The following is an 18802-nucleotide window of genomic DNA, read 5'->3' on the forward strand; positions in this document are numbered from 1 at the left end:
CTGGTACACAAGTGTTGCACATCTTTTAATTTATCCCAGAGTATGTTATACATCTTTTTGGTAATGAAAATAGTGATTTAAAATTTCTGAGTGTTTGGTGTTACTATATAAAAATACAAGTGCTATTTGTGTGTTTATCTTATATCCCACAACCTTGCTGAACTCATTTTTATTTCTAATATCTTTGTAGATTTAATAGGATTTCTATAAAGCAACCATTATGTTTAATAATAGAGATAATTTTTCTTCATTCTTTCTAATCTGGATATTTTTCATATGTTGTTAACATTGGCTAAAACATATATGACAATGCTGAATAGAAGTGGAGAGAGCGAACATCCTTGCTTTGTCCCTGATATTAGAGAAAAGTACTCAGTTTTTAATCATTTAAGTATGATGTTAGCTGTATATTTTTTGTGAATGTTTCATATTGGGTTGAAGAAGGTCCCTTCTAAGTACTATGAGGGCTTTTTATCAGGGATGGATGTTGGATTTTGACATCTTCTTTTATGTATCTACTAAGATGGTAATGCTTTTTATTTTTACTAAGTTGAACTATATTGATCAGTAAATCAACTGAATATTCCTGGTCACAATGAAGTATCCTTTTTTTGTATTATTGGATTGGGTTTTCTAAAATTGGGGTGGGGTGGCAATGTCAAAATCCAACATCCATTCTAGAAAAAAGCCCTCAGTATTCTGAAATATGAATAGAAGGAAACTTCATACCAATACAGGGGACCATATGCATGTTGGGATAATATTGTTATAAGGGACAAAAGAAGACACATTCTAGACTAATTTTGCCCCAGAGATGTTCTAAGTACTCTATCTGAAGCCCATGAATTATGATAAGAGTCTCAATTCTAGCTAGTACAATAAGGATGGTTACAGGCTGTCTGTGCACTCTGAAGATTATGCCCAAAGATCTTCTCAAGTGTTGGTTTTTTCCCTCATCCTTCATTAGTTTCCTCATGGCTGATCAGTACTCAGCTCAAAGACTTGGGTGGGACTCCGCAAATCTCCTGTGTTCTTTGTCTATGTAGCTCTTTCCCTTCAGGTACTGTGAACTGCAAACTAGCTGGCTAGCTGTTAGACTTCCCAAACTTGCAGCTCCATTTTCTCAACTGAAAGAGACTGTTGAATTCTACGTGGGTTCTCCTCTGCAATGAACTGGGAACCCTCTTCAAGTGGTAAGCTGGGTTAATCAAAGGGCACACATCCTATGAAAGAAAAAAATGGCACTAGGTAGAAAATAAGGGCCAAGTGTATTTAGTTTTGGCTAGGTATTGGCATTTTGAGGATTTATATTAAACACAGTAGATTTGGGGGAGAGGTTTGAGGGATAAAGAGGTGGGGGGAAGGACAGAGCAATCCTGAATGTATACGCTGAGAAATATATTTCACACTTCATTGCAATTTATAAGTTAAATGCCCCCTTTTTTCCCTAGAGAACTGAAAATAGTTTATTATTACTAGAATATTTGAGGAAAACAAAGAAAGATGAGATCAAAGAGATAAATCTTATAATACCATATTTTTTATAATCAAATATGATATCATTTTTATTTATCCTTATTAAATTTCATCACTTAACTGGTATTTCTAATCTATTAAAATTGTCAGAAGTCTCATTTTGACATTTAATTTATTTGATAATTTATTAACATGTTCCATTATTTGCATTCTCTATATCTACATTATCCACAAACACAAGTTTACCTGAATCATTTATAGTGAAGCACATCAGTATTAATTTGTCAGAAGAATTTTTTGAGACTGGTTCAATAATTATCAAATATATCAAATTGCCCTATATCCAATATTCATTATTCTATAATCCATATTATGACAAATCATCTCAAATATACTATATATGTATATCACTGCTTATTGGACTGTCATACAAGTACTACATATCTAGTGAAATGAATTCATATGAATAACAATCATATCAGAAAAGTTAAAGTCATCCTGACATGATTTGGAGTTCTGTTGTTGTGTTGTTTGGTTGTTGTGTTTGGCCCTTTGCGACCCCATGGACTATAGCCTGCCAGGCTCAGGATTTTCCAGGCAAGAATACTGGAGTGGGTTGCCATTTCCTTTTCCAGGGAATCTTCCCAACCCAGGCGGAGAAGGCAACGGCACCCCACTCCAGAACTTTTGCCTAGAAAATCCCATGGACGGAGGAGCCTGGTAGGCTGCAGTCCATGGGGTCGCTAGAGTCGGACACGACTGAGAGACTTCACTTTCACTTTTCACTTTCATGCATTGGAGGAGGAAATGGCAGCCCACTCCAGTGTTCTTGCCTGGAGAATCCCAGGGATGGGCAAGCCTGGTGGGCTACCATCTATGGGGTCGCACAGAGTCGGACACGACTGAAGTGACTTAGCAGTAGCAGTCCCAACCCAGGAATCAAACCTGCATCTCCTGCATTGCAGGCAGATTCTTTACTACTGAGCAACCAGGGAAGCCCTTTTTGAGCCATGTAGTAGCTTGTAATTTGACTACTTCCTCTTCTAGGTAAGGAAAAATAATTTCCCTAATAAGCTATACTAAGTTCTAGTCAAACTTTAAAGTTTACTGATTTGTAGAATCAATTTTTAAAACTGTGATAAAATGTACATAAGGTAGTAAACTTTTACCATTTTAACAATTTTAAGTGTTAAATTAACTGACATTATATTCACAATGTTCTGCAATCATTTCTACTATCCATTTCCAGAAGTTTTCTGTCATCCCAAACAGAAGCTTTGTACTCATTAAATAATAACTCCTAATTCCCTTTTCCCCTCAGTGCCTGGTAACCACTGTTTTGCTATCTCTCTCTGAGTTTTTCTATTTTAAATACTTCATTTCAGAGGAATTCTTATAGGAAAATCCAATATGTGTCTGCTTGTATAGGTAGGGCTAATTTCACTTAACATAAGTGTCTTCAAGGTTCATTCAGATTTTATCATGTATCAGGTAAAAGATTTTATTTAATTTATTCTGTATTTTACCAAAATCCATTCCTTTTAAAGACTGAATAATATTCCACTGTATTTAATATATCACATTTATCTATTCAACCACTGAAAAACATTTGCTTTGCTTCCAACTTGTGGCTACTGTGAACAATGCTGATAAACACTGGTGTAAAAGCATTTGAATCCCTGCTTTGAAGTTTTTTTTTTTTTTTTAATACTTATAAGTGGAATTGTTGGATCATATGGTAATAGTAAAAACAAAGAATATGGCATCTGGTCCCATCACTTCATGGCAAATAGATAGGGAAACAATGCAAACAGTGACAGGCTACTTTTTTGGGCTCCAAAATCACTGTGGATGGTGACTGCAGTCATGTAATGAAAAGACATTTGCTCGCCAGAAGAAAAGCAATGACAAACCTAGACAGCATATTAAAAAGCAGAGACAGTGCTTTGCCTACTTCGCCTACAAAGGTCAATCTAGTCAAAGATATGGTTTTTTCAGTAGTCATGTATGGATGTGATAGCTGGACAATAAAAAAGGCTGAGCGCTGAAGAACTGATGCCTTCGAACTATGATGCTGGAGAAGATTTTTGAGAGTCCCCTGGACAGCAAGAAGATCAAACCAGTCAATCCTAAAGGAAATCAACCCTGAACATTCATTAGAAGGACTGATGCTGAAGCTGAAGCTCCAATACTTTGGCCACTTGATGCAAAGAGCCAAGTCATTGGAAAAGACCCTGATGCTGGGAAAGATTGAAGGCAGGAGGAGGGGATGACCGAGGTTGAGATGGTTGGATGGCATCACCGACTCAATGGACATGAGTCTGAGCAAACTCCAGGAGCTGGTGAAGGACAGGGAAGCCTGGCATACTGTAGTCCATGAGGTCACAAAGAATTGGACATGACTGAGTGACTAAACAACAACAATGGTAATAATTCCCTGTTTAACTTTTTGAGGAGCATCGAATTGCTTTTCACAGCAGCTGCATCATTTACATTCCCAGCAACCATGCACAAGGGTTTCCATTTCTCAACATTCTTGGCAATACTTGTTATTTTCCATTTTTTGACAATAGCCATCCAAAAGGGTACCAAGTAGTATCTCATTTTGGTTTCATATGCATTTCTCTAGTGATCATTGATGGTGAGCATCTTTTCATGTGTGCTTATTGCCAGTCTGTATGTCTTCTATGAAGAAATGTTTAAGTCCTTTGATCATTTTTAAACTGGATTGTTTCCTGTGTCGAGATATATTTGAGTTGTTGAGATATACATTAATCCCTTATCAGATGTATTTATTTTCTTCCATCCATGTGTTGTCTTTCACTTTCTTGATAGTGTCCTTTGATGCAAAAAGGTTTTTAATTTTAATGAAGTCCAATTACTTTTTTTGTTGATTGCACTTTTGAAGTTTTTTTAAACAATAAAGAACATTTTTATATTATCAGCATTTTCTGCAAAACTAATCATTCTTAGGCCTCTATTCTTTTCTATTCTCCTATATCTCAGCCAAACTTTCAGCACTGCTCCTTCATTCTGTAAATGCGTTCCATCATTTTTACATATGTTTTACAAATGTGAGCTCTTATTAAACAGCTTTCTGTATGTTCTCCAAGCTTTTTATTCTTGTTAAGGCTCTTCTTTATTTTCCTTTTAATTAAGGTCATTTGAGATTTTAAAGTCATAACTGAATTTTTGCTGGTATTCAACCCTCTCAAGTTTTACTTTCCAAATCTCATTCTTTAGAATGACATTTATCTTTTTTAAAAGTTTTAAAGTTTGTCTTCTTAAAGTCTAAGTATTGCCATTCTACTGTTTCTGACTATAAAGGACTCTGGATTCAAGTATCAACTTCTCCCAAGCACTCTCAGACTGCTATACTAATGACCAACTCGTTAACATTATTTAAAGAGTCTAGAATAGCACTTTTCTTAAGAGCTTCCTGTACCTAGAAAATAACATTGACAATACGGAAAATCTGAAACATAGATTTCAGTCAAATGAGACCTCTAGCAGATACCTAGGAGATCAAGGTTTTTACCACTATTTTTTCCCATTATGTCAGTTTGTTGGTCGTTAAGAATGTAGCATGTCCTTCAATTGGTTAAGGGCCCTTAGAAGATATCCACACCATATGATTTCCACACCAATAACCCACAAGTTACTTCCAGGTCAAATTTTATGTTATTCTAGGCAGACAATATAGTTATTTTATTTAGATATAAAATTGGTGAATATAATCAAACTAAGTTAGAATCATAGAATCTGAATCAGAATGGACTTCTGAGGTAATTCACACAACTTCACACATTCATAAAAGGAAGATATAGCAAACGTCTCCTTTTTTTCTATTTCAAGGATTTTTATAGTCCACAAGTATTTATGGATTTTTATAGTCTACAGGTAAGACAGAAGGTATGAATATTAAATAAGAAAAAAATTTTGTTTTTCACTAAAGTTTGAATGAAAGAAATTATAATCTCGATTAAACACATTTAACTACAAATTACAATATACAACCATATAGTCATAATTTATTAAACTGACTCAAGACCTTGAAAATGTACTTAACTTCATAAAACATTTATTTTAACTAGATATCACGTATCTTAATCCATGAAAATTTCAAACAAAAACATTATTTTACAGTTCAGAAAACAGTTTATGTTAAGGGCTAAGGATTAGGGGAAGGCTTGACCGACAAAGATGATGAAAATGTTTTTTATCTTTCTTATGCTTACAAGTCACATAACAGGTATACATTTGCAAGAGCTCACAGAAATGTTATAGGAGCTCATAGGAGTGAATGTTACCATGTGTAAATTATCAACCTGAACAACCAAATTTTTTAAAAGACTAATTGTTTATTATGTAAGGAATTAGTATATTCTAAAGGAAATACTGAAAATAATGAACTATATTGGACCAAACTGAGGCCATTTTACTGTGTAATTCTCAAGTGTACTTATGCAGTTATTTAAGTTTTTATTTATGTATTTCTAAACACATACACAAACAGAAACCAAAAGCAAGGTACTTTTATCTAAAAAAATTACTCACCATCTCGTTTCCAAAAAGTATGTCAACAAAAGGCATAACTTTCATCAATGATTCCTTGTAGAACTGACTAATAAATGGTGCAGACAGATTCAAAGTGAAAATTCTGTTGTTTTCAGAAGCATGGTGAGCCACTTTTAAAACCGACTCTGGAGAAACTGTGAGGAAAAAACCCTGGGTAAAGAAAAAAAGGAGAAATTAGAAATGCTATCTCCACAGAATCATTCTCAGTGAGAATACAAGTAAATCTATACAAAATACAGATGAATCACAAGCTGGAATCAAGACTGCCAGGAGAAATACCAACAACCTCACATATGCAGATGCTATCACTCTGATGGCAGAAAAGTGAAGAGGAAATTAAAAAGCCTCTTGATGAGGGTGAAAGAGGAGAGTGAAAAAGTTGGCTTAAAACTCAACATTCAAAAAACTTAGATCATGGCATCTGGCCCCATCATTTCATAGCAAGTAACAGATTTTTTGCCCTGGGCTCCAAAATCACTGTGGACGGTGACTGCAGCCTTGAAATTAAAAGACGCTCCTTGGAAGGAAAGTTATGACAAACCTGGACAGCATATTAAAAACAAGAGACATCACTTTGTCAACAAAAGTCTGTATAGTTCAAGCTATGGTTTTTTCAGTACTCATGAATAGATCTGAGAATTGGACCACAGACAAGGCTGAGCGCCAAAGAATTGATGCTTTCAAATTGTGGTGCTGGAGAAGACTCGTGAGAGTCCCATAAAATGCAAGGAGATCAAATCAGTCAATCCTAAAGGTAATTAATTTTGAATATTCATTGGAAGGACTAATGTTGAAGCTGAAGCTTGAATACTTTGGCCACCTTACGTGAAGAGCTGATTCACTGGAAAAGACCCTGATGCTGGGAAAGATTGAAGGCAAAAGGAGAAAGGATTGGCAGAGGATGAAATGGTTACACAGCATTAACAACTCAGTGGACATTAATCTAAGCAAACTCCACAAGACAGTGAAGGACAGGGGAGCCTGGCATGCTGCAGCCCACGGGGGTCACAAAGAATTGGACATGACTGAGCAACTTAACAACACCAACAACATACATAATACAAAAGCCTCTACAAGTGAAAGTGAAAGTGAGAGTTGCTCAGTCATGTCTGACTATTTGCAACTCCACAGACTATACAGTCCTGGAATTCTCCAGGCCAGACTACTGGAATGGGTAGATGTTCCCTTCAATAGCAGATCTTCGCAACCCAGGGATTGAACCCAGGTCTCCCTTATTGCTGGCAGATATTTTTTTACCATCTGAGCCACAAGGGAAGCACAGCCTCTACAATGTAAACCTTAAAAATGCAATTATAAAATGCAAAGCAGGAAACTATAGCATTTGATCAGGAGAAAAGTTTATCATATGAGTAGTGTATGCTTAATATGTGCCATTTCATTAGAGAAGAAGAGTTACCTTAAGTTACAAAAGAGCTATTGAAATGCTCACTTATAATGAGAGACTAACGACATCCCTCTTGCAAACTCAAAAAGTTTAAAGAGAAAATAAGATTTTGAACATTAAAAAATCAACTTTCTGGCAGAAGTCATGTGTACTGGGGTATATTTTTGAAGGGTATCTCTCCCTTAAAAATCTTGAAGTATTTAGAAAGAACTTTATAATTATCTCTTACTAAAGTATTGCTAATAAAATTATAAGAAATATGTTCTCCAATCAAAATAACATAAAATTTTCTCATCATTTAAAATTCTAATCCATTAATTCTTTACCAATATTCAACTCTTTAGAAAGGTAACATCATTTATTATTAGGTAATATCATTTAATCTTTTCATCTTCATTTTTTAACCAAATACCATGTCACTTGCGAACTATGAGCATTCAAGCTGCTTTGCTATTTTTGTCACTTGGAGAATTAAGATGAACAGTGTATATAGCATCTTGTCTCCATAGTAATATGGATGTATTTGCTCTTTAGTCTTTCATTTAATGAGGAGAGTTTAAAACTCTCCCCTCCTCCTAATTCTCCCCAAACTGTTTTAGCATGAAATAAAAACCTCCCAGAGTTAGCACTCTGCCAGCTGTGGATTAACCACAGACAGCCATAGAATGGTCTACATAAATAGTAACCTGGTCAAATAATTAGGCTTCTCACCAACTTCAGACTGAAAATTTGATCTGTGCTAAAATACATCTGATTGTAATTTAAGGTACAGAACAGTATGCCCCTGGAGTTTAAATTTGGCCTCATTCCAAATGTGTGTATGTTGTATATGTGTTAACTTTAAAATGCAACATAAGAGCATGTGATGTGGACAGCAGAATTTCCATTTTGTCAATTTTACAAAGAATATACAAAAAAAGGGTCAGTTTTTAATTGAGGCAAATTCACAATTTAAATTAATTCCATTTTTTGAATTGTTTCTTGTTTCTCTTTAAGTAAATATTTAGTATTTGAGCAATTATGGATTTGTGCTCTGTTAGAGTGCAAAGACCTAAAACTGATGCCAACCATAATTTTTCTTTCTTGATTTATATCCATTGCTAAGCCACATGTTTCAGAGTATAGTATCACCAAAAATAAAAACAGTGCCAGTATAAATTTTTTTTTCAAGTAACAGGTCTGTAATAAAAACAGACCAATAATTTAGAGAGCTATAGTTTAGAAAAACACTCTATAGAATCAACAAAACTCTTGTAATATCCTAATTAGGAATTTCAGTCAGCACAACAGTTAGCCCTGCTACTCTTTGGCCATAAGAACAATGAAAAGCAAAGCAGATCCTAACTCTTAGAGACTGGCTAATATTAATCAGAACTGAGGGTGAAGTGAGACAATTTTATCCATTAAAATGAAAACTGAAGCAGAACAAAAAGGCAGGAGGAAAAGGAATGGGGAAGGCCCAAGGCAGAGCCAAAGAACCTTTTTTTTTTAATCAGAGGCAGATATAAAATTTGGAAATCCCAAGTATGCAGATTTGTCAGTCAGCCACTCTGAGGATTTCTCAGGGTAGCTTAAATATGGGGGAGTGTAAAGAACTGAAGTGTTTAAAATACTAAAAGAAAATAAACTGCTCATTTAAAATCACATCAAAAATAATATACCCACAACTAAACTTAACCAAGGAGGTGAAAGAGCTATACTCTGAAAACTATAAATCACTGATGAAGGAAAATGAAAGATAATACACATACAATAAAGGAAAGATATTCCATGTTCATGGAATAGAAGAATTAAAAAGATTAAAATGTCCATATCACTAAAACCAATCTATAGATTCATTGTAATCTCCATCAGACAACTCAAAGCATCTTCTACAGAGCAAGAACAAATAATCCTAAAATTTATACGGAATTATAAAAGATCCCAAATTGGCAAAGCAATCTTGAGAAAGAAGAAGAGAGCTGGAAGAATCTTGTTCCCCGACTTCAGACTATACGACAAAGCTACAGTCATCAAAACTGTATAGTACTGGCACAGAAAGAGAAACATAGATCAACAGAAAGGAATAGAGGGCCCAAAAGAAACTCATGCATTACGTTTAATTAATCTATGAGAAAGGAGGCAAGGATAAACAACGGAGAAAAGACAGTCTTTTCAATGACTGGTGCTGACAAAACTGGACAGCTACGTGTAGAAGAAAGAAATTAGTACATACTCAAACATCATATACAAAAATAAACTCGGAATGTATTAAAGACCTAAAACCTAAATGTAAGACTGGATGCCATAAAACTCCTAGAGAACAACAGAGGTGAAATACTCTTTGACAGATATTATTGCAATTTGGGGGGAATCTGTCTCCTAAAGCAAAGGAAATAAAAGCAAAACTAAACAAATGGAATTTAATTAAACTTAAAAGCTTTTGTACTGCAAAGGAAACCATCAACAAAATAAAAACACAATCTACGGAATGAGAGAAGTTTGTAAATAATTGACCAATAAAGGGTTAATATCTGAAATGCTATATAAATAGCCTATATACCTCAATATCAAAAATATAAGCAATCCAATTTTAAAAATGGGCAGAAGATCTGAGTAGACATTTCTAAAGAAGATATACAGATGACCAATAGGCACATGAAAAGATTCTTAATCATTAGAGAAATGCAAATCAGAGCCACAGTGAGATATCATGTCACATCTGTCAAAAGGGCTGTCATCAAAAGGTCTATAAATAATAGATATTTGCAAAAATATGGAGTAAAAGAACAATTGAACATTGTTGGTGGGAATGGAAATTAGTACTGGCACTACATAAAACAGTATAGAGGTTCCTCAAAAAATTAAAAATAGAACTACCATATGATCCTGCCATTCCAGTGCTAAATATATATTCAAAGAAACCAAAAACACTAATTCAAAACAATAAAAACACTCCAAAGTTCAAAGCAGCTAAAAGCAACTAAATGTCCATCAAAAGATGAATGGATAAAGATTACTCAGCCATAAACAGGAATGAAATTCTGCCACTTGCAACCATGTGGACAGACCGAGAGTGTATTATACTTCATGAAATAGGTCAGACAGAGAAAGACAGATACTTTTTATTATCACATATGAATGTAATAATCATAGATATAAAAAGACAACTGTGGTTACCAGAAGTGGGGCAGGGCAAGATGGCAATATGGGATTAAGAGATATAACCTATTACGTATAAAATAAATAGGCTGTAAATATATGCACTGTACATGACAGGAAAATGAGCCATCATTTTCTAATAATTTAAATGAAATATAAATCTATTAAAAAATAGAATCAGTATGTTGTACATCTGAAACTAATGTAATATTGTAAATCAACTATAGTTCAATTAACAAAATAAAATACATAGAATATAAAATCATTGTAGTAACTTAATGATGAGGAAAGGTTGCTAAAAATCACTATATTATTCCTGCTGATGGGAGTGCAACTGACACTTTTCCAAGAAAATAAACTGAAAATATTACGAAATATAAAATTCATATTCTTTGATGCAATAATTCTAAGAGTCTACCTCAAGTAAATAATTCAAAATATGGAAAATATTCATTTAGGAACACATCAGTATACTATACATGTGACTTAAACATAAATATTCAGTAATAGAGGAATAAGTAGTCAAGTAAGAATTGGCATATACACCCATTCTAAATTTGGCTATGGATCACTTAAAATGTGGCTAGTGCAACTGAAGAATTGAATTTCAAATTTTATTTAATTTTAATTTAAATATAAGAAGCCACATGTCGATAATGAGCACATGAAATGTGGTTAGTGTGACTGTGGAACTGAATTTCTGATTTAATTTTTTTGAAATTTCAAAATGGAAGGAAGGAAAAATATTCTTCTATTAAACACATTTTTATTGTTTTGGTACGGTTACATTTCATTTTGACCATTGACAATTTAGTGACTGTGCTGTGTTACAAATGTAAAACAGATACCAATTTCAAAGAAAAAAAGATTAAAAATATAATTAATAATTTTATATGAATATGTGTTGAAATGATAATTATTTTAGATATTTGAAGTTAAATATATTGTTAACATTAATTTACTTGTTTCTTTTTACATTTTCAAGGTCTCTACTAGAAAATTTTAAATTATGTGGGTTTTATTGTATTTCCACTAGATAATGCTATTCTAGAGAATACTTTGAAGATATTAAAAAGGAAAATTATGAAGCAAAGCGGCAAAGTGGAAAATGTTTATGCCACACAAGTGTTAAATGAAACAGAAGCTATACAAGCAGTATATGCAAAATATGGTTATAAACTATATTATATCAATAGGAAAAGAATCTACTAGGGAATACTCCAAAAGCAGATATGGTCAAATTTCAGTAGAAAAATTATGGGTGCTTTTCATGTTTTTATTTTTGAAATTTTGGTGAAGTGGTTTGATCATTCTCTTTAAAAGAGGGACCTCCCTGGTGGTCCAGTGGTTAACAATCTGCCTGACAATGCAGGGGACAAAGGTTTGATTTCTGGTCCAGGAAGATCCACAAGCCATGGAAGAGCTAAGCCCCTGAGCCACAATGACTGAACCTGCGCAGTCAGAAGCCACAGCTACTGAAACTGCACCTGCCCCCGCCGGGCCCCCGCCCCAGGCCTGTGCTCCACACCAAGAAAAGCCACTGCAGTAACAAGCCTGCTCACAGCAACTAGAATAGCTCCCCCTCGCCGCAATGAACGTCTTCACGTACCAATGAAGACCCAGCGCAGCCAAAAATAAATAAATAAATATTTTTAAAAATAAGAATATACCATAACATAAAAATATTTGGACAACTAGAAGCCCTACCAAATGCAGACTAGCACTGATGAGGGATGGCTGAGAGTACCAGATGCTGTATCTCAAGATGTACGACTGTTGTCTGTTTTAAAGAACATAATTAGTCTGTTTTCCACACCATAACGAAAGTGCCATAGTAACACTAGTCAAGACTAGTTGAGAGAATGAATAAATAAGAAGCCAAAAAAAAAAAAATACAAAAATCATACAGCGTGTTTTCTTCCTTTTAATGGGTCCTATGTGTTCTGCAAACCTCTTGGAGTATAAAATGTATTTCCTTGTAGGATCAAGTATGAATTATTACAAAGCATAGTTGCTATATGATTGTAAGAAAAATACTGACTTCGACCAACATTAGGATAATGTATAAACTGTTTACAATTACAATGCTATGATATGCACTACTTATAGCAACAACAGGAAAAGAATCACTAAAAGAAGAAAGTCAGAAAAAATATACTAGTGATGCTGTAACGCTTATTTTACCATTGACTAAATGTAACCCAACAATGGAACAGGATAATTCACCTAGTTCTTCCCGCCTTTTGGCTCCTTTGGGAAGCATAAATAAAATCACTCATCCCACAAATACATTAATCTTTTTCAGGATTAAAAAAACATGAACAGGTGAAAAGATGTCAGGTTTTCTTCCATACGAAATAAACACCTCCAAAAGCATGTAATAGGAGGAAGCAATAGTAGAAAGAACATGGATTTCAGGGAGATACATGCAAGGATATTTAACACAGCTTTGCTGAAAGTAAAAGGAAATGTGAAGCATTCTGAAAGTCCCTTTCTAGGGAAAAAGACACAGAAAATATGGTGAATACATACTATTATACAAAGATATAAAGTAATATACTAGAAACATATGCATCAGATTGTGTATAGTTCATCCTTTTATATATTGTGTACAATAAACACACACGTGCACACACGTAAAACATGATGATTCATTTTTCAAGCATGCAAGACACATATCAAACACATTGGAGTATCCATAGAGTGAAGAAGAATTAGGAGAGATCAGGAATGATAGGGAAAAATAAACTAACAAAAAAGAAGACATACTTAAGAAAAATAATAATAATTTGTCAAAATCTGAGATGGATTCACTCAATGCTCAGAGCCAGAGGTTAAATGAACTAGTATTCAGGTATGACTTAAATCAAATCCCTTATGATTATACAGTGGAAGCGAGAAACAGATTTAAGGGACTAATGTGATAGACAGAGTGCCTGATGAACTAGGGACGAAGGTTCATGACATTGTACAGGAGACAGGGATCAAGACCATCCCTATGGAAAATAAAAGCAAAAAAGCAAAATGGCTGTCTGGGGAGGGCTTACAAATAGTTGTGAAAAGAAGAGAAGCAAAAAGCAAAGAGAAAAGGAAAGATATAAACATCCGAATGCAGAGTTCCAAAGAATAGCAAGGAGAGATAAGAAAGCCTTCCTCAGCTATCATGCAAATAAATAGAGGAAAACAACAGAATGGAAAAGACTAGAGATCTCTTAAGAAAACTAGAGATACCAAGGGAACACTTCATGCAAATACGGGCTCAATAAAGGACAGAAATGGTATGAACTTAACAGAAGCAGAAGATATTAAGAAGAGGTGGCAAGAATACACAGAACTGTACAAAAAAGATCTTCATGACCAAGATAATCATGATGCTGTGATCACTCACCTAGAGTCAGACATCCTGGAATGTGAAGTCAAGTGGGCCTTAGAAAGCATCACTACAAACAAAGCTAGTGGAGGTGATGGAATTCCAGTTGAGCTATTTCAAATCCTGAAAGATGATGTTGTGAAAGTGCTGCACTCAATATGCCAGCAAATTTGGAAAACTCGGCAGTGGCCACAGGACTGGAAAAGGTCAGTTTTCATTCCAATCCCAAAGAAAGGCAATGCCAAAGAATGCTCAAAATACAGCACAATTGCACTCATCTCACACTCTAGCAAAGTAATGCTCAAAATGCTCCAAGCCAGGCTTCTACAGTACGTGAACCGTGAACTTCCAGATGTTCAAGCTGGTTTTAGAAAAGGCAGAGGAATGAGAGATCAAACTGCCAACATCCGCTGGATCATGGAAAAAGCAAGAGAGTTCCAGAAAAACATCTATTTCTCCTTTATTGACTATGCCAAAGCCTTTGACTGTGTGGATCACAATAAACTGAGGAAAATTCTGAAAGAGATGGGCATACCAGACCACCTGACCTGCTTCTTGAGAAACCTGTATGCAGGTCAGGAAGCAACAGTTAGAACTGGACATGGAACAATAGACTGGTTCCAAATAGGAAAAGGAGTACGTCAAGGCTGTATATCGTCACCCTGTTTATTTAACTTATATGCAGAGTACATCATGAGAAACGCTAGACTGGAAGAAGCACAAGCTGGAATCAAGACTGCCGGGAGAAATATCAATAACTTCAGATATGCAGATGATACCACCCTTATGGCAGAAAATGAAGAAGAACTAAAGAGCCTTTTGACGAAAGTGAAAGAGGACAGTGAAAAAGTTGGCTTAAAGCTCAACATTCAGAAAATGAAGATCATGGCATCCAGTCCCATCACTTCATGGCAAATAGATGGGGAAACGGGAAACAGTGTCAGACTTTATTTTTCTGGGCTCCAAAATCACTGCAGATGGTGACTGCAGCCATGAAATCAAAAGACGCTTACTCCTTGGAAGGAAAGTCATGACCAACCTAGATAGCATATTAAAAAGCAGAGACATGACTTTGCCAACAAGGGTCCATCTAGTCAAGGCTATGGTTTTTCAGTGGCCTTGTATGGATGTGAGTGTTGGACTGTGAAGAAAGCTGAGCACCGAAGAATTGATGCTTTTGAACTCTGGTGTTGGAGAAGACTCGAGTGTCCCTTGGACTGCAAGGAGATCCTACCACTCCATCTTAAAGGAGATCAGTCCTGTGTGTTCATTGGAAGGACTGAGGCTGAAGCTGAAACTCCAATACTCTGGCCACCCCATGCAAAGAGTTGACTCATTGGAAAAGACTCTGATGCTGGGAGGGATTGGGGGCAGGAGGAGAAGGGGACGACAGAGGATGAGATGGCTGGATGGCATCATTGACTCGATGGACGTGAGTCTGAGTGAACTCTGGGAGTTGGTGATGGACAGGGAGGCCTGGCGTGCTGCGATTCATGGGGCTGCAAAGAGTCGGACATGACTGAGCGATTGAACTGAACTGAACTGATACTTAAACAGTTTGCCAGTCTTAGTACTTCTTATGTAACCTGAGCTATGTAACTTCCCTAGGTTTTTATCTATAAAATGGGAATACTAATGCCTATTAAGGTTGTTGTGAAAATTAAATGAATGCTTCATATAATGCCTGGCTTGAAGCATGCACTCCACACATATTAACATTTTATTAATATTATTTCTGCAGTAATATCAAGAGCGTTACAAAGTTTTGTTTTTCTATTAATATTGAGTTCTATTTTATAGCTCTTAGTTATAATGCTGCTCAAAAATATGCTTTTAAACTTGAATATAGAGCTCGGTATTTCCTTTGAAATACAAATACATAAAACAAAATCCATCATTCCCTTTCCAAAAGCTCCTTGCCTCCTATCTCTCCTTGATTTAATCATCCTATATCCTGCTGACAGATTAATCACCCCAATCAGTCTTCTTTTACTAGCAAATTAAATCCAAATGTCTCACACCCCAGCATTCAAAGCTCTCCACAATAATATTCCAACTTGCAGAGTATATTAGCTGTAACCTTTACTACTCTACAAGGTATGTCCTTCCTTCACTCATATAGAATGAATTGCTTCCCCCAAAATAAATCTTCTTAGTCATTATGGTTTTGTTTGTTTAAAATATCCACCCCCTCTACCTGTTGGACTTTTACCCCTCCATCAAGGTCCATTTTAAATTGAACATTCATCCCACAAAGTCATACTGCATTCCTACCAACAGATATACTCTTTCTTCTTTGAACCTCCATAATATATACTATAAAATAAATAACCAAGACTATTTATTTTACTTAATAATTTAAGCAATTTATATTTGTCTTACCTAACTTGATTGTAAAGTTAAGGTTAAAAGTACTTTTTATTACTGGAAGAAACACAAGCTGGAATCAAGATTGCTGGGAGAAATATCAATAACCTCAGATATGCAGATGACACCACCCTTATGGCAGAAAGTGAAGAGGAACTCAAAAGCCTCTTGATGAAAGTGAAAGTGGAGAGTGAAAAAGTTGGCTTAAAGCTCAACATTCAGAAAACGAAGATCATGGCATCCGGTCCCATTACTTCTTAGAAAATAGATGGGGAAACAGTGGAAACAGTGTCAGACTTTATTTTTCTGGGCTCCAAAATCACTACAGATGGTGACTGCAGCCATGAAATTAAAAGACGCTTACTCCTTAGAAGGAAAGTTATGACGAACCTAGATAGCATATTCAAAAGCAGAGACATGACTTTGCCAACAAAGGTCCGTCTAGTCAAGGCTATGGTTTTTCCTGTGGTCATGTATGGATGTGAGAGTTGGACTGTGAAGAAGGCTGAGCGCTGAAGAATTGATGCTTTTGAACTGTGGTGTTGGAGAAGACTCTTGCAAGTCCCTTGGACTGCAAGGAGATCCAACCAGTCCATCCTAAAAGAGATCAGTCCTGGATGTTCATTGGAAGGACTGATGATGAAGCTGAAACTCCAATATTTTGGCCACCTGATGCAAAGAGCTGACTCTTTTGAAAAGACCCTGATGCTGGGAAAGATTGAGGGCAGGAGGAGACAGGGATGCCAGAGGATGAGATGGTTGGATGGCATCACCGACTCGATGGACGTGGGTTTGGGTCCACGTCCAACTCCGGGAGTTGGTGATGGACAGGGAAGCCTGGCGTGCTGTGATTCATGGGGTTGCAAAGAGTCGGACACGACTGAGGAACTGAACTGAACTGATGGGGGTTTTTGACTACATGGGATGATGGCACCATTACATTCCCACACTGATCAAGGGTAAACTCTGTATTTTCTGGTGTCTTCCCCTGAAATAAGAACATATAACTATTTTCTGAGGTAAGCACTAAATCAAGGCTAGTTACCTACCTACATATGAGTATAAAACTCAGTTTTAAAGGACATAAGTTATGTTGTGTTAGCAGTTGCTGCTCTGTCTATACCCTTTAGTCCCACTCAGTATTTCTCCCTAGGTGCCTCTGAGGATAATGGCTGTAAACAGAGCCTTTGGCCACCATAAGGTAGGCAGGAACATTTAGTTTTTATACCGTGAATATTCTTCTGTGTTGGAAAAATAAAAATTGTCAGTGGTAAAAAGCTAACAAAAATTTAATAGTTTTGAATTTTTAAAAATGAATCATAATAATGATAGAACCATTGGGTTCACAAACCAGGCAACGGTGGACTAGCATTAAAATACAGGGTGCCTTCTTTTAGGTACTGCAGAAAATAACCCTCTTTTAACTCAAGCTCTGGTCTGCTTTTTGGGAAATTACTAAAACAAACACCTGCTATGAAGCTATGTTTCTTTGTTGTTATTTTAATGCGTAAGTAACAAGTGGAGTAGTATTTCACCTAAAATATTTAACCTGATAAAAGATAATAAAGCAGCAAGTCCCACTTTTAAAAAAGTGGCTGGACTAGAAATTCAGACATTTCAAACTCTGGTCTATGTTTTGGACAAGCTACATGTAAATATTTGAGTGAGAGTCCTAATGAACTTCAGTTTCTTCATGACAGGAGAATGGGTAGATGATCTTGAGAAGCCCGTCCATGTCAAAAATTCTGGAATTCAGTTAGGTTTCAAGTTACCCCATTTTTCTCCTAATTGAGGTGAAATTTACATAAAATAAAACTAACCATTTTAAGGTGACCAATTTAATGTCATCTGGTATGTTCATAGTGTTGTACAACCATCACCTATATATAGTTTCAAAACATTTTCATCACTTCCAAAAAGAAATCCCATACCCGTTAAGAAGTAACCCTACATTGCCCCTCAGTTCAGTTCAGCTCAGTCGTGTCCAACTCTATGCGACCCCATGGCCTGTAGCACACCAGGCTTCCCTGTCCATCACCAACTCCTAGAGCTTATTGAAACTCATGTCCATCGAGCTGGTAATGCCATCCAACCATCTCATCCTCTGTCATCCCCTTCTCCTCCTGTCTTCAATCTTTCCCAGTTTTAGGATCTTTTCCAGTGAGTCAGCTCTTCACAGCCCCTAGCTGCAGGCAACTACCAATCTATTTTCTGTTTTTCTGAATTTACCTATTCTGGATATTTCAAAAAATGGAATCATACATTATGTGATCTTTTATGCCCAGCTTCTTTTACTTAGCATAACATATAGGAAGTTTACTCATAGTATAGAATGAATTTAGTACACTGATTCCTTTTATTGCCAAATAATACCATATTGCATGGATATAATACATTGTGTTTATATATTTATAGACATTTTTCTTGTTTTCATACCTGATTTTAAAATACCTTTGGAAGCATTA

General features: G+C 35.7%; 1 protein-coding gene across 12 annotated transcripts in view; it reads right to left on the minus strand.

The window, feature by feature from the left end:
* The window catches only part of ADK (adenosine kinase), a 549097-nt gene that overhangs the window by 160876 nt on the left and 369419 nt on the right, over window positions 1-18802 (minus strand). For all 12 annotated transcript variants that reach the window (XM_086381947.1, XM_086381942.1, XM_086381948.1 and 9 more), the window contains one exon: window positions 6034-6204. In XM_086381947.1, the coding sequence (XP_086238073.1) occupies window positions 6034-6204 (171 nt within the window). The remainder of the gene's footprint in view (window positions 1-6033; window positions 6205-18802) is intronic.

This window comes from Bos grunniens, chromosome 28 (assembly GCF_055505025.1).
Source record: "Bos grunniens cultivar Pamir isolate PY7600 chromosome 28, Bosgru_T2T1.0, whole genome shotgun sequence".
In the NCBI taxonomy this organism is placed as follows: Eukaryota; Metazoa; Chordata; class Mammalia; order Artiodactyla; family Bovidae; genus Bos; species Bos grunniens.